Source organism: Hyaena hyaena, unplaced genomic scaffold, assembly GCF_003009895.1.
Source record: "Hyaena hyaena isolate Hyena2069 unplaced genomic scaffold, ASM300989v1 scaffold_1206, whole genome shotgun sequence".
In the NCBI taxonomy this organism is placed as follows: domain Eukaryota; kingdom Metazoa; phylum Chordata; class Mammalia; order Carnivora; family Hyaenidae; genus Hyaena; species Hyaena hyaena.
The window spans coordinates 1-16,604 of record NW_024081843.1 but is presented as its reverse complement, the minus strand read 5'-3'; the positions used below and the strand labels follow the sequence as shown (position 1 = coordinate 16,604).

The 16,604-nt window shown below is 36.1% G+C and overlaps 1 protein-coding gene across 1 annotated transcript in view; it reads left to right on the top strand.

Annotated features, from left to right (window-relative positions):
• The window catches only part of LOC120224616 (cystic fibrosis transmembrane conductance regulator), a gene marked incomplete at its 3' end in the record, with an annotated part of 156,580 nt that extends 140,379 nt beyond the window's left edge, over positions 1–16,201 (top strand). Inside the window, exons 23-25 of the mRNA XM_039222876.1 lie at positions 7,036–7,191; positions 8,165–8,303; positions 16,130–16,201. Coding sequence (XP_039078807.1) covers positions 7,036–7,191; positions 8,165–8,303; positions 16,130–16,201 — 367 coding nt within the window. The remainder of the gene's footprint in view (positions 1–7,035; positions 7,192–8,164; positions 8,304–16,129) is intronic.
• Between the last annotated feature and the right edge of the window lie 403 nt (positions 16,202–16,604).

Sequence of the window (16,604 nt, the reverse complement as noted above, 5' to 3'; positions counted from 1 at the left end):
CTTAAGAGTCTTATTTCTACTGCCTTGCCCTTAGGGCCTATAACAGTTTGTTGCAAACTATAACAAGATGCCTCAAACATACTTTTTGCTTGCCAAATTAAGAAGACTCAAATTCAGTATTTTTTTTTTGACTGTCCAAAAACCCTGCAAGATCAGCTGTGGTCTACTTTATCTTCTTCATCTTCTTGGAAAAAAAAATTGAAAAGGACTTAAATGTGCATTTCTTGTTTAATTTTTAGTGGATTTCAGCATTCTTGGTTAAATGGTGTGCCTGAACTTCTATTCATTTGGGCTTCTATTACAAGATATCATAGGCTGGGTGGCTTATAAACAACACACATTTATTCCTCACACTTTTAGTGTCTGGGAAGTCCAAGGTCATGGTACCAGAAGATTCATTGTCTAGTGAGAACCCACTTCCTCATAGATATCTGTCTTGTCATTGTAACCTCACATGGTAAAAGTGGAGAGAGAGCTTTCTGGGGATTCTTTATAAGGGCATTAATCTCATTCATGAGGGTTCTACCTTTATGACCTAAGCCCCTCTCAAAAGTCTCACATTGGAGGTTAGGATTTCAACATATGAATTTCAGAGAAACACAAATATTTGGCTCATAGCATGGTGAAAATATTCAAAAATCAATATTTTAAGCAGAAAAGTTATTCAGGCTTCATATTAAAGCACTTTGTCCATAACATTTATTTTATGGAAGAGATGTCCTATTTTCTTCTTTGCTCTTAATTTAGGCTTTTACCTCATGGAACCTGTACTTTAAATTTTATGTTCAATGCATGAGAAATATAGCAAGTATTTCACAACCTTTACTTTGATTTAAAAAAACAATTTTTCTTTTTTTTAAAGTTCATTTGTTTATTTTGAGATACAGAGAAAGTGAGAGAGAGAACAGGGGAGAGGGAGAGAGAGAGGGAGAGAGAGAATCCCAAATAGGCTCCACATCATCAGCACAGAGCCTGATGGGAGGACTTTATCTCACCACCATGAGATTATGACCTGAACCAAAATCAAGAGAGGGATGCATAACTGACTGAGCCACTCAGACTCCTCTAAAACTGTTTTTCTTTTTAATCTCAAATAGTTGTTTTCTTAAAAGTTTTTTACTTTTTGCCTGAATTTTAATATTTATGTTACCTTCCCCCCAATGAGAAAATTCTTCTGTTTTACCTTTTGTTTTCCTCTCAAAATACAGGCTGTATTTTGAATTCTAGTTTGGAGCCAGGTCCTTCATGACAAACATAGACTTATCAAAATGCCTTAGGTGGTATTTTGTGTCTATCACAGTACTGGACAGTCCTCTGGTTACACAGCTCTTTAATAGTACTTCAAGATCTATTCTTTTGGGTGAGCTTACCTGCCTTCTTTATTTGTAGCCTATTTAAAATACTGTGATGCCAGAAGCAGTTAAATCAGTATCAAGTGTTCAGATCATAGCAGGATAACCATCTAAATGTCTATTTGATTTGTTAAACACATATGGCATTCCATCTTGATAAAAATTAGTATTTAGTAAGTGAATCATTCAGTAGTTTATCCTAGAGTTATGAGGAGCATATTCGCAAGAATTTATTTTGTTAAGAATTATGTTTTTTAATAATAAACATATAAAAGCAGTTATTATCACTTTGGAGATATACATTTTATTTTATTTGGTATCTTGATTTCTGGAGACCACAAGGAGATGAAAAATAATTATAGCAGGTTTCAATCTATTGCAATACTAGACTAGTGGTGAATCAGATACTCTGAAAAGAATGTACTGGTATAATGCAGTTACAGCTAGCACCAAATTCAGCATTAAATTATTTAGCTTTCCACATTATGTAGCTCTCCACATTATTTAGCTCAATTTAACATTGATTTATCTTGATCCAAAATTTGCAGAAAGGAAGTTCAATGAAAGTTACTAGAAATCGCTGACTTGGAATTAGGATATACCTTAAAATCTCATTTGCAGGAAGTACTCTGGCCCTATTCAACAGATCACTGAGAAGCCTGGAAAAACAAATCCCGGAAAAGAATTATTATGTGCCAATTGTATAAACAAAAAGAGTTTGTTAGGTATGGACCAATAAGATTCCTTGCATTTAAAAACATGTCAGACACAATGCAACATCAACAGTTCAATAATATAGAAGAACCAGAGAAAAGCTAAAACCTTTAAAGCTAAGCAAAAGATTTACAAACTGCCTTTCAATTTACTCTTATACCAACATAAAAACTGAGTTTTCTAAAAATTTCAACATGTGCTGTTTGAAAGGGAACATGGTCATTTATCTCATTAAAGGTCATTTATCTCATTAAGGTCATTAGAACCCTGACTAATGAAATGGGGTTCTGGACCTCAAGGTACTTTTTATAAAGAATTTGTGATATGATTCTATTTTTTTTTTTAAGTTTTTGTTTAAATTCCAGTTAACTGACATAGAATGTAGTATTAGTTTCATATGTACAATATAGTGGTTCAGCACTTCCATACATCACTCGGTGCTCATCGCAAGTGTGATCCTTAATCACTATCACCTATTTTCCTATCCCCCCCACCCCTCTCCTCTCTGGTAACCATCACTTTGTCTCTATAGTTAAGACTGTTTCTTGGTTTGCCTCTCTCTTTTTTCCCCCTTTTCTCATTTTATTTTGTTTCTTAAATTCCACATTATGAGAGAAATCATATGGTATTTGTCCTTCTCTGACTGACTTAGTTTACTTAGGATGATACTCTCTAGCTCCATCCATGTCACTGAAAATGGCAAGATTTCATTCTTTTTTATGGCTGACTCATGTTCCATTGTATGTATGTACGTGTGTGTGTGTGCATACACACACATGTATGTATATATGTATACATGTATATACATATACCACATCTTCCTTATCCATTCATCAGTTGATGAACACTTGGGCTGTTCCCATAATTTGGCCATTGTAGATAATGTTGCTGTAACATCAGGTGTGTGTATTCCTTTGAACTAGTGTTTTTTATTCCTTGGGTAAATACCTAGTAGTGCGATAGCTAGATTATAGGATAGCTCTATTTTTAACTTTCTGAAGAACCTCCATACTGTTTTCCACAGTGGAAAGTTTCTCACTGTTCACATTGCAAGTACAAGAGGGTTCCCCCCTTACTTCACATTTTCAACAACAACTGCTGTTTCTTGTGTTACTGATTTTAGCTGTTCTGACAGGTAGTAAGGTGATATCTCGCTGTAGTTTTGATTTGCATTTCCCCGATAATGAGTGATGTTGAGCATCCTTTCATGTGTCTGTTGGCCATCTGGATGTTTTCTTTGGAGAAATGTCTATTCATGTCTTCTGCCCATTTTTTAATTGGGTTATTCATTTTTGGGGTAAGTTTTATAAGTTCTTTACATATTTTGAATACTAACCCTTTATGAGATATGTCATTTACAAATATCTTCTTCCACTCTGTAAGTTGCCTTTTAGTTTTATTGATTATTTCCTCCACTGTTTGGAAGTTTTTTATGTTGATTTCGTCCCAATAGCTTATTTTTGCTTTTGTTTCCTTTGCCCCAGGAAACATAACTAGAAAAAAGTTGCTACAGCTGATGTCAAAGAGGTAACTGCCTGTGTTCTCTTCTAGGATTTAATGGTTTCAGGTCTCACATGTAGGTCTTGGCATCCATTTTGAATTTATTTTTGTGTATGGTGTAAGAAAGTGGTCCAGTTTCTCCATTTTGCATTTTGCTATCCAGTTTTCCCAGCACTGTTTGTTGAAGAGACTGTCTTTTTACCAATGGAGATTCTTTCCTGCTTTGTCAAACATTAAGTGACCATATAGTTGTGGGTTCACTTCTGGGTTTCCTATTCTGTGCCATCGATCTATGTACCTCTTTTTGTGCCAATACCGTACTGTTTTGATCCCTATAGCTTTGTAATATAACTTGAAGTCCAGATTGTTATGTCTCCAACTTTTCTTTTTCAAGGTTGCTTTGGCTGTTTGGTGTGTGTGTGTGTGTGTGTGTGTTTGGTTTCATACAAATTTTAGGGTTGTTTGTTCTAAGTCCATGAAAAACGCTGTTGGTATTTTGATAGGAATTACATTAAATGTGTAGATTGCTTTTAACAATATTTATTCTTCCAACCCATGAACATGGAATGTCTTTCCATTTGTTTATGTCATCTTCAATTTCTTTCATCAGTGTTTCATAGTTTTCAGAGTAGAGGTCCTTTACCTCTTTGGTTAGGTTTATTCTTAGATATCTTATTATTTTTGGTGCAGTTATAAATGGGATTGTTTTCTTGATTTCTCTTTCCTCTTTCTGGTGTTTCATTATTGATGTATAGAAATACAACAGATTTCTGTACATTGATTTTGTATCCTGTAACTTTACTAAATTTGTGTATCAGTTCTAGCAATTTTTTAGTAGAGTCTTTTGGGTTTTATATATAGACCATCATGTCAGCAGCAAATACTGAAATGTTTACTGATCCCTTGCCAATCCTAATGCCTTTTATTTCTTTTTGTTGTCTAATTAAATATGTGATATGACTTTAAAGCAAATCACTTTCTCTTATTGAACTTCCCTTCTCCCATACTTCATCTACACAAGGAAGATTCAGATTGCTTATAATAGCTTTACTGTTGTGTTTCAAAAATCATGACATATGATGAATATGTTTGTAAAACATGGGTTGATTCAGAAATGGAGGTGTGCATATGAAATTTCACAGATTTTTAATTAAGAGTTGATCTTATAATTGACCAAAATTAACTAAATTCATTTCCTTGTTAGATCAATTAGTTTGTCTATTCACCTGCCTTCCCTCTATCCCTCTTCCTTTTCCTCTCTTGCTTCCTTCTTCCCATCCATCCATCCATCCATCCAATCCATATGTCTGTTTATCCATTCATTCATCCTTCCATCTGACTGTCCCTCAGTCAATCCAAACAAGTATTTGTTGAGCATTTTATGTGAGCCCATCACATTGGCAGGTACTGAGAATTCAATGGAAACACAGACCACCCTGTGCTTATTAAACTTAAATTCTTGGTGTTAACACAAGTAATAATCAATAAAAAATAAGTACAATAATTACTGATTCTGATTAGTGGTATGAAGAACCTTAAAAGGGTGTTGTATATAGCTGTTTGTTTATCTAATTTTCTCAGCTGTCTCAGATAACAAGCATTTGTGATAGTCTCATTACAGGGCTCTTATGAACAAAAGATATGGTGTCATTATTATTTACCAATTTAGCCCAAATACCTAGTTTATTACCAGATTCTTAATAAGTATTCAGTAAGTTATTATTACAGGTTGTTATAAGCTCTAAGGTATTCATTGTGGTCCATGAACTAGTTCTGTGGTCCATGAACTAGTTCTGGTTTATAAGCTGTTTGGGGTCTCTGATAGGTATAGGAATTGAAAGTAAGCATGTAGAAATTCATTTTTATTATATTTTCTTTTTTAAAGTACTGATTTGCAGTAGACTGGAAGCAAACAAACAAACAAACAAAAAGCAAAACAAAACTGTCCTTTCCCACAGATAGTGTAAAAAGCATTACTCTAAAAGACCATTGGCCCAGCTGTCCTGTAAAAAAATGTTAAATGATAAAAGAGAAAGAGGAATCAAATAAAAGGAAAGAGCTGAACATTTATTCGGTGCTACTAAATGTCAGGCTGTTATTCAGTATTTAGTTAATGACTTCAGAAATGTTCCATCCCACTTAAAGCATCTTTCTCCAAGTGCTGGATCTAAGCCCACATGAAACACAGGCTTGTGGTCCCTGTGGGCTACCTGAAGCATTTGATGCAAGCATCCCCTTGCAATGCCTGGAGTTCTCACTTCTGTTTTATGCTTTTACAGTCTTTGAGAAACAAGAATAGTTGTTTCTTTAATATCTTTTTTGCTTCTCCAAATTCTCTTCCTGCCAGTTAGCTGTATTAGTAGATGTGAGAATGTGATCTGAAAACTGTCCAAATGCATATCCACTGAATGGCAAGGCTCAGCCTGCCCTCTCTGGGAACATAGAGCTCACTGAACTTATTCTTGTTTATGGTCAGGCCTGAACTTGTGCTTCCTGTATGAAGGACAGTATCTAAGTGTTAGAACTATTTCAGATTCATTCATTTTCAAGCTCATAGTCATATCAGGAACTAGATCAAGCTATATATGTTCCTGCTTTTGGCTTAAGGCCATCCTTAGAAATGGTATGCAATTAGGAGCACATGTACCCCAATGTTCATAGCAGCACTCTCAACAAGAGCTAAAACATGGAAAGAGCCTAAGTGTCCATCAACAGATGAATGGATCAAGAAGATGTGGTTTATCTATACCATGGAATACTACATGGCAATGAGAAACAATGAAATCTGGCCATGTGTAGCAACATGGATGGACCTTGAGGGTGTTATGCTGAGCGAAATAAGTCAGGCAGAGAAGGACAAATATCATATGTTTGCACGTATAGGAGGACTAGGAGGAACTTAACTGAAGACCATGGGGGAGAAGAAGAGGGGAAATGGTGGGGGAAAGGGAGAGAGGCAAACCATGAGAGACTCTTGAATGCTGACAAAAACTGAGGACTGATGGGTGTGGGGGGGAGGGGGGATGGGCATGAAGGAGGGCACTTGTAGGGATGAACACTGGGTGTTATGTGGAAACTAATTTGTCAATGAACTATTTGTAAAAAAAAAAAAAGAAAGAAAGAAATGGTATGCATTAAGACACTGTATCTTTGTTTTCCTTGATGCAAAATGGGCAATTTTTAACCTTTTTGCCATTAGTAAAGCTCAGTGAAAAATGAAGGGTCCAGAATGAAGAGTATAATTATTATGGCCAGTTTCTATATTCTTTCCAAGGTTGCTCTGCCTAAGATTGATATTGGTCAGAATTGAGAGTGTACAGAAAGATTTGAATCAATAAGTTGAAATCTTCACCTGGTGATGTTAAAAAAAACCTGCTCTGATATTTTTTATTCAAGTATAATACCAGATAACATTTCTGGTATGGTAACTGTATGTCAGAGGAGTAATTTTATCACTCTTGTTTTCTAGGTGGGCCTCTTGGGAAGAACTGGCTCAGGGAAGAGTACTTTGTTATCAGCTCTTTTGAGACTGCTGAACACTGAAGGAGAAATCCAAATAGACGGTGTATCTTGGTATTCAATACCTTTGCAAGAGTGGAGGAAAGCCTTTGGAGTGATCCCCCAGGTAAGTCAGAATGACTGACAGTCAAGAAAAAAAAGTAACTAAATATTTCTTTACCATTATTTGACCCTTAATCTCAAGAAAATCACACATCTTATAAAATATATTTATTTATTGCTGTCTTTTTTACTGCAATGTAACCTTTTCATGAAGAAAAAGAAAACTATCTTTAAAAGTTTGGAACTCTAAGGAAATAGTTATAGAACTATTAATGGTTTGGATAGCCTTTCTCAGAAGACACGATATCCACAGTGGGAGCAGGGGACTTGTGTTTTTAATCAGCTTTCCCTCCTCCTTCATTGGTCTGAGTTCCAAGTTAGCCCTGACAGCAGGCTGAGAAGTGCTTTTCATAATATAAATTATGCTGCTGAAGGAAGAAGCACTTGGAAGCATCAAGGAGTGGAATGGAAAATAGAAAGTGTAATGATTGTTTTTCGTTCTTTGGATAAAATGAATCATGTCAGATTAATCTGTAGCTTTTTTTTTTAAATGTCACTCTTTGATTTGGGTCACAAAGGATCTCTGACTTCACTGGCTTGGTAGCATTCTATCTGTGTCATTGTACAAGAGGATTTCTTATATCTGAGAGAAATAGCAGCCGTTCCAGTTTAAAATGATCTCAGTGGAAACCAAGGAAAGTCTTTACTGAGGCCAAATCTGAAAGGCATGTGTTGCATTTCTACTGGTGTTTGCTTTCTTCTCTGTGGGCATATTCACTGCTTTGGTTACCATGTTACTCCCTTTGTCCAAATGGTCTGAATCCATTCCACCAGTACATTCTAACAATTGTCTACTCTTAACACAAAATTAAAATACTGGGAGCATCTCCAGGTAGATGGACTTTATAGTCCATCTAGCCTGAGAAAATAGCTTGTATTTCTCGATAGATTACCTCGGTGGAACATTTGCTTTTTTCAACTAATGAGGCACTAAATATTATAACTGCTAGACTGATGTTTTTAATTTTTTGGTCTAGACTTTGCCATATTGCCAGAAGCTGATACCTGGTGGAACTTTTCAAAAGCAGTATTGTTTCTTCAGACAAAAAAGAAAAATTATCAGATGGTCTAAAGATAAAAACTGGGAATATGAGTATCCCAAGGTGATAGCCTTAGGCAAGAGAGCAATGTTGAAGAACACAGGATAGAATCTGGTTGTCCAAGAGCTTTGCTGTTCCTTTGATCCTGAGTCTCCTGGTCCCATTTTTAACTGCAGTAGTGAAGCTTTTGTTTTTCTGTCATTCTTATCCATATAAATTGACTATAAAAAATAATTTCACTGGGAATCCTTTAGTTTATCTGCCAATGTGATAGATTTTTTAAATTATATGATCTATTTAGGAACCTAAATATACAAGACCTGGAGGAAAACCAAGTGAACCAGAGTTATGAAAATTCTTTATCTTGGTTTTCTCCTGAAGTAAATCTTTCGAACTTGCCTTTATTTCATATTCCCTCTTCTATGGCTTCAAGGCTTCATAAAATGATATAAACTGAACCAGAAATACTTTGAGATATGCCTTCAAAAATGTGTGATCATCTAAATGTAGATGCATCTCATTAGACATTTTTATGACCCTGGTTTGTTTCTGGAACTGTCTCCTAGTATCACAGGGATATCTATAGAAAGAATGTACTATTTTTTTTTCTACAGTGACTACTTGAGAATATTAAGTGAATGCCCAAGAAAGAAAGAAAGGGCAAATTCCTCATACCTTTTTAATATATAAACTAGAAGATGCTTTTATTTTCCTTACTTTGGTTTAGAAGTTCAAATTAAGTAACTTTTTCTTCTTTGCCTGGAGTTTGATCTTTAAAAAGAAAATAAGAAGGAAGAAATGATTAAAAATCCAGGAAGAACTATTGAGGCACCTGGGTGGCTCAGTCAGTTAAGTGTCTGATTCTTGATTTTGGCTCAGGTCATGATCTCATGATTTCATGGGTTCCAGCCCCCAGCTCTGCACCATCAGTGCAGAGCCCACTTCAGATATTCTCTCCCTCCTTCTTTCTCTTCCCCTCCCCCACTCATATTCTCTCTGTCTCTCTGAAAATAAACCCAAGAATAAATAAACCTAAGAAAAAAAATCTGAGAACTGAATTTGTTTGCTTTTCTACTTTTCTTCCTTCCATCTTTCAGACCTTGTAAGGGGGTCTCTGTCATGGATATATCAGATATCTGTGGGTCAGTCACTTGTTTTTAGACACATGAAACAGGACATTTAAACAAAAAACCTTTTCTCTCCCTCATAGTGATCCTGAGACATCAGTTATGGAATTATAAGATGTCATTAGTTTTGGCAAGTTCTTGTTCTGTGTGTGTGTGTGTGTGCGTGCGCACGAGCATATGTGTGCACATGTGTGCACACACACTTGTGCATTCTCTTGAATATAGCTTGAGAGCAATCTTGGAAAATGCACCAGCCTAGAGAAATGAGTTCTGTGTACATTTCAAGGTAGGGCCTTCTTTAATTTGTTTCATTTTACCTGTGACATGGAGAGGCAGCACTGAGGCCTATAGTAAAAGCCGCATTGCCTTAGGCAAATTGAACATTAAGATTTAAATTTGTTTATTAGCCTGAAAATTTGCTAAATACTTTATTCTTGAAAGACAGAAAAAAATAATTTTTAATGTATCCACAAGCTTCAATTACAACTTTGAAAGACTGCAAGCTCTTCTGAGCAAAGGATTAGGCCTATACTTGCATGAGACCTCATGACCTGAAAATAATCCATGCGCACATGACTTCCAGAATGGAACATCTTTTCCTGTGAAGGATATCAGATAGGGCCAAAACATGTATCTGTAGATCTGAGCAATGAAATTGGGAGTGCAGCAGTTCTCATTCAATTTAATAATAATTATTAGCAATTTAATAATTAGCTGTAAAATTCCTACAAGTTTAAAATTATAGCATAATTCTATATGCTATGCAGTCTATAGTTATGTAAAAGGTATTGAGGTCCAATCCCACCTGTGAACTTTCAATGAGAAGCTCAAAATTGAATTCATTTTCATAAGTCAGGTCAAAAGAAGAAACCAAACTAATAAACCAGAGAGTTAATTAAATATAGTTATGAGTCAAGGCGGGCTTGTTCAGGGAGTGGTGTGAGTAATTATGAGAGTGAATACAACTGTAAGCCCTGTTATTGCTGCCTTCACCATGTCACTGTATCCTTCCTTCTTTTCTCCTCCTCCTCCTTTCTTCTTTACATCTGTCCATTATATGTTGCATACAAATTAACCTTGAAAAATGCAGTGTTCCTATTTTGTGACTTGCCAAGCCACAAACCTACTAGGACACTCCTTCTCTACTGAATAAGTTACAGATTCTTATATCCATGGTTTAGGTCCCTGAAAGTTAGGTCTTGACCCAACCTTTCCAGTCACGTCCACCACTCTTCACACCTGGGCACCTCTCACTTTCAGACAAGCTAGACTTTCTGTTCCATGAAAGATTCCTCACTTTTCTCTATTTCATCTGTTTATGCACGTCCTCTGTCTGAGATGGTCTTCCTTCACCATAGTTATGTTGGCCTCTCAAATGTAAATCTGTCAAATGGCCTTTTCTGACTCCCCCCTGCCCCCCTACCGCATAACCTTGACTCAAACCCCAACTCTCCATCTCCGCATCCTAAACCGAGATGGGATCTAGGACTTTGTTTATAAGTCTCTCCTGGCACTTTTCAATGTCTTGTGTTAGAATTATCTGTGTATTTGCTTAATTTCCACTTAGTATTACAAATACTTTTATATATTCTGGTTAGGGAAGCAAGATTTAAACACAAAATCATCAACAATCAGGGTACCTGAGTGTCTAATTCTTGATTTTGGCTCAGGTTATGATCTCATGGTTTATAAGATTGAGCCCCACTTGCTTGGGATTCTCTTTCTCCCTCTCACTCTGTCCCTCTCCTGCTCACTCTAGTTCACTCTCTCTCAAAAATAATAAACTTTAAAAAATCATCAGCAAAGAGGATTAGCAAAAATAATATAATAGAAATAGATTTTTTTCCTTAAAGATTTTTCTGTCTCTTATATAGCATTGTTTACATGTTAGACATTTAATATACATTGTCTTGTACAGAGTCACCAAGTGCTTGGGTTATTTTACAAGAGACTGTGGTTCTACCAGTATCTGGATTTTACTAGCTATTGTAAGCTTAGGAAGTTATTTGATTTCTCTAAGCCTTAGTTTCCTTGTCTATAAAATGAGTATAATGGAAGGTTATTACCTACCTACCTATATTCAGTAGGTTTCATGAAGATTAAGTGAGTAAAGTAATAAGTCAAAGTATTGAGACTACACCCTAGCACATAGTAAGTGCAATACATTGTGTTGTGATGATGGTTATTATTATTCATAGTTCCTTGAGGGCAGGGATCACGTCTCCTTCATTTTTGTATTGGCTTAGAAATATACTCTAGGAATGAATAAAGGAGTAGGGGCAGTTTCACAGAGAAGTAATAATTAAGGCGGGTCATAATGGGACATATGTTTGTAGGTTTTAAAAGATTAGGGGCAGGGAATTGTGGAAAGGATTTTTCAGGATCCCAGACAGACAAGGATATTATAAACAGACACAAAGAAGGGGACTAGAAAGAGTTGGGGCATAAAGGGCAGAGGAGGTCATGTGTTAGAGAGTATTAGGGAAAAGAGGGAAAGAATTGATAAGTTCTGAAATGGCCTAGTAAGGAATGAATTGAAGAGGATGGTGAAGGGTTGGCAAAAGGGTACACTGCTGCTAGCCACGTGTGGAGAATGGACTTTCAGGAGGCAGCATGGGAGGTAGGGAGATGGGCTGAGAAACTCTCCAGCTATGATGTGGTAAGAGCCTGGACTGTTGTGAAAAGACAGTAAGGGTGAAGTGCTGAATTCAAGGGAGAAGAGAAGGGGTGCTTGGATGGCTCAGTCAGAGGAGCATGCCATTCTTGATCTTAGGGTCCTAAGTCTGAGCCCTATTTTGGTAGAGTTTGCTTAGGAATAGAAAGAAAAGAAAAAGAAAAAGGAGCAGCTGGTGGCTCAGTTAAGCATCTGACTTCATCTCAGGTCATGATCTCATGGTTAGTGGGTTTAATCCCTACATCTGGCTCTGTGCTGACAGCTCAGAGCCTGGAGCCTGCTTTGGGTTCTGCGTCTCCCTCTCTCTGCCCCTCTCCTGCTCATGCTCTGTCTGTCTGTCTCTCTCTCTCTCAAAAATAGATATTTAAAAAAATTAAAAGGAAGAGAAAATTAACTAGTATGGATAGCACAACACAACTTTACTGTATCTGAGCCTAAAAATTTTTAATTTTTAACAATTTTGTGAGACCTAGAAATCATTTTTTAAAATACTGTCTCTGAAAAAGTATATACTGGAAAGTTTTAGTATAAAAGGTTGTGAAACATAAAATGACTTTACAGGAAACAAATATTTGAACATCTGACATGCAGTCATTTACATATAAATAAATGATATGTACATTAACATTATAAAATTAGTCTCTATTCTAAATCTTAAGTATTTTTGACTAATACTTCATTCACCTTGTTATCATTAATGGATATTATTAAAAGCCAAAGAACACTTATTTTTTGATATACATTATATATTCTATAATACAACCTTAGAATCTTGATTTGTTCAAGTTAAATGGATTTGTATTGTACAGATCCAATTTATAATACAATCTTGCAGGCATTGCTAAAAGGTCACAGCCACTGTGATGCTAATAAGCATTGGGGCCACATTTTAATAGAATTATAGATGTTACATGTATATATATACATATATATATACACAGTGCTGCTTTGTTTTGGCCATATATATGTATATATATATGGCGCTTCTTGCCAAAACAACAGCACTGTATACATAAGGATAAGGAGTTATTCCTCCCACTTGTTTAATTTATGCTATATTCAATAACTGTGAAATCTGAACTGCTCTTTTGTTTTTCATTTGATATCCAAGATTAAAGCATACTGCCTTCTGAGGTGATATGTGACCAGCTCTGAGTGCCCCATATAGGCTTGGCTATCTGCACTGAGGAGAAGTTGAGGAATCAGCTTTAGGAAAGAGATTAGTCAGCTGGTGAACAATGGTCCTCTCTTTATTCTTCCTTGAGTCCCAAGAATTGCTCTTTATGCCATACATACCTGACATTAAATAAATATCAAATATTTGCACATCCTCATTTTCCTATTGGTGAACAGTTTCTTAAAAGAGAGGATCATTGTGATTTTTAGTTTCAGGTCTATTTTTTGCTGTACAATATGCCTGTGTCACCTTGGCCAAGCCACATCACTTCTCGGGGCTTGGCTGTTTCATTTGTAAACCAGGAAAGAGGACATAGGTGACCTCCAAGGACCTCTCAGCTTTAGAGATGCCTTTGTGGAAACTTCAAACAGTTTAGAAAACAGAACTAAGACACCTGCTGGTGCCCCTGAAAGGAAGAGACTATTTATAAGACAGGAATGAAATGTTTAGTGAATTGTATGAAATTTAATTATAACTGAACCAGTACATTCAGTTGATTTTTTTTAATTAAAATTAAGGCATTACTTGAATGCTAGACAGTAAACTGTAAACAAAAGATCTACAGAATTTCAGCATAGTATCAAATGCAAAAGTCACTAAGATTTTTGCATTTCCACATTTTTTCAATTTCTACAGCTTTATTCCTTCACAATTTTGAACATATATCTATTTTAAATAAAATTAACATGTAACATATTGCTAGTGTTGATACTTGATAAGTATTAATATAAATTATTAAGGTATTATGAAAAAAAATTAGGTGTACCATTTCTCAAGAATTATATAGAAAGATCAAAGTTTAATGGGTAGTTAGTATTTCCTTTAAAGATTATAGGTTGCAGTATCTCTTCTTCTAAAATGAAGAAAAATAATATGTTGAGTGATGTTTTTATATTTTTTACTTGGAAATAAAGCTCTGGAAGTAAAATAGATGTGTTATGTATCATATTTTGGGTGCCTTATTTGGTTTTGAGGATCAGGATAGATAGTTCTGAGGAAGCGACATTTAATTTGAGGCCTTAAGAATGTAGTTGGCCATGAAAAGAATGTATAAGATGAGATTCTTAGGCAGGAAGAAAGAATATGTAAAGAAACTGGGGAAGTGAAATAAAGCCATGTGGCTGGGATGAAAAGAGAAGAGGGTAGAGCACGGCACTAAATGATCCCGAAGAAGTAGAAGAGGCTAAATCATATAGGGTTGTAGGCCATCTTAAAGGTTTTATATTTTGTCTTGAGCATAATGGAAAGCCAAAGGTTTTTTAAAAGGTTAACAACATAATCCAGTTTATATGTGTAACAGTTGCTTCGGTGGCTAATTAAAAGTAGACTGGGAGGGAGGCAAGAGTGAGAAGAAAGAAATCAATTAGGAGGTTCTTATGGTGTTCCAGAGAGAGATATTGGTGTTTTGAACTATACAGTGGCAGTAGGGCTGGAGAAATAACTGGATTTGAGATATATTTGGGGGGGAAATCCACAGGACTGATGATTGATTCCATTTGGGAGGATCAGGAAAAAGATAAATTATGTATGACTCCAAAGTTTCTAGACTGAGGAAGTGAAGTTGCTGTACATTTATCAAAATGGGAACGCCTACAGGTAGAATAGGTTTGAGAAGAAAGATGGCATTTCTACATTTTATAGTGAGAACACTGAGGTTCAAAGAGCTTGGGTTCCTGTTTGTAGATATACTTACTGTGCCAGAGCTGCATTGTTACAGCATCTTTGCAAGCCACGTTGCCTTTAATAACTTCTGTGTCTGCTTTGTTGTTATGATACCTTCGGCCTCCACCCATGGTACTCCAGAATAATGACATATATTATCCCATTTGGCCAAGGTAAAATTTCCTATTGTCCTGTTCCACTGGATGTGTAAATATCCTTGAAGGTTACAAAGACACTGTAGCCCATATAAAACCCTTCAACCCAGGCCCTGCCTAGGAAGAGGAAGCAAACCTCTCCATTTACAGTGCAGGAACTGAGCTTCTGGCCAGGAGATGGCTAGCAGTACTTAAACAAAGACTGTGCTGCTGAGACTGCTCGCCTCTTTATAGACCCATTGGGCTGCTCCTGCCCAACCTTAATCATTCCTGAGCTCCAGATCAGGAATAAAAACTGGTCAGCATAGAACTTGAGACATTTTGCTGTAGTGATAAGGAACAGATTTGGAAACAAACACCCTTGGGTTTGAATCCAGCTAAATGATGTTGGAAAAGTCACAACTTCTCCTAGCTGTGATTTCTTCATGTGAAGTAATAGAATTTATTTCATTAGGCTGATGTGAAGATGAAAAGAGATAATATATGTAGAGATACTTACCTGGCATATGGTAAACCTGCCATAAAATGAAGCTCTGTGTTCTAGCTGCTTGGTTTCCAGTGGAGATAACTTCTGCAAAGCATGTAATACATTGTCTGATACTTGGTAAACCCTAACAGTTATTATGGGTCTTTCTTGGTAATGCTAGAAACTTTTGATATAAAGAACCACAATATTAATAGAAAAAATGTAAAGGAATAGTAAATAGCAAAACTCCCCTGGTAAGCCTTTGAGCTTCAGGTAATAAATCAACCCAGTTGCCTAAGTAATGAATTGATTTGAATTTTCAGAGCCAATTCTTGTTTAATTCTTAGTTTATCATAAATCCCTGATAATACCCTTTGTCTACTTCCTTTATTTGGACATGACTTTCATTTACTGGGAAGCTTGTAGGACGATGCACAAATATATCCATCATATCTTAGGATCTTATGAGTCATATATTCTCCCCTTGTATCCACTTGTGTAAAGCATTATAAGTGCCCCTAAGGAAGATGATTTTGATGCAGGTTAAGAATACCAGCATTAAGTCTTCTTGTTGCTCTCACCAGAAGGTTCCTGAGATATTTGGTACAAGTTTGTTCTTTAAGCTATAAATTGTGCCCTAGAGAATGAGGTCGCTGATGTGATCCTCTTTGAACTTGGTTGCCACAGTGGGAATACTCTCGTTCTGCCAAGAGGTACAGACACCATTAATCTGGAGCCCACCTTTCTTGTCCAGTTCCTTATAGATCAGAAAGGCACTGAACTTTCTTTCTCAGTGTAAGGCAATTTGCAAAAACTCAGACCTCAGAACATTTAGTTCTTAATTCTCTTTACTAGATGTTAACCAAAGGCAAAAGAAAAAGGGTGAAGGAAAAAAAAATCATTCTGAGTGTTAACATCAAGAGTATTTTTCAGTTCACCCATATGCACAGAGAGGATGAAATATTAGTAGTACTGCTGCATCAATACGGGTCAGTGGGACACTATTTTTCTTCTTAAAACACTTTTTTTTTTTTTTTTAGCCACACAGGCAGACCCAAGTAGACATTGACTTGGCAAGAGAGTGTCTCAGGGTGATAGCTCTGCAATACTCCTTGC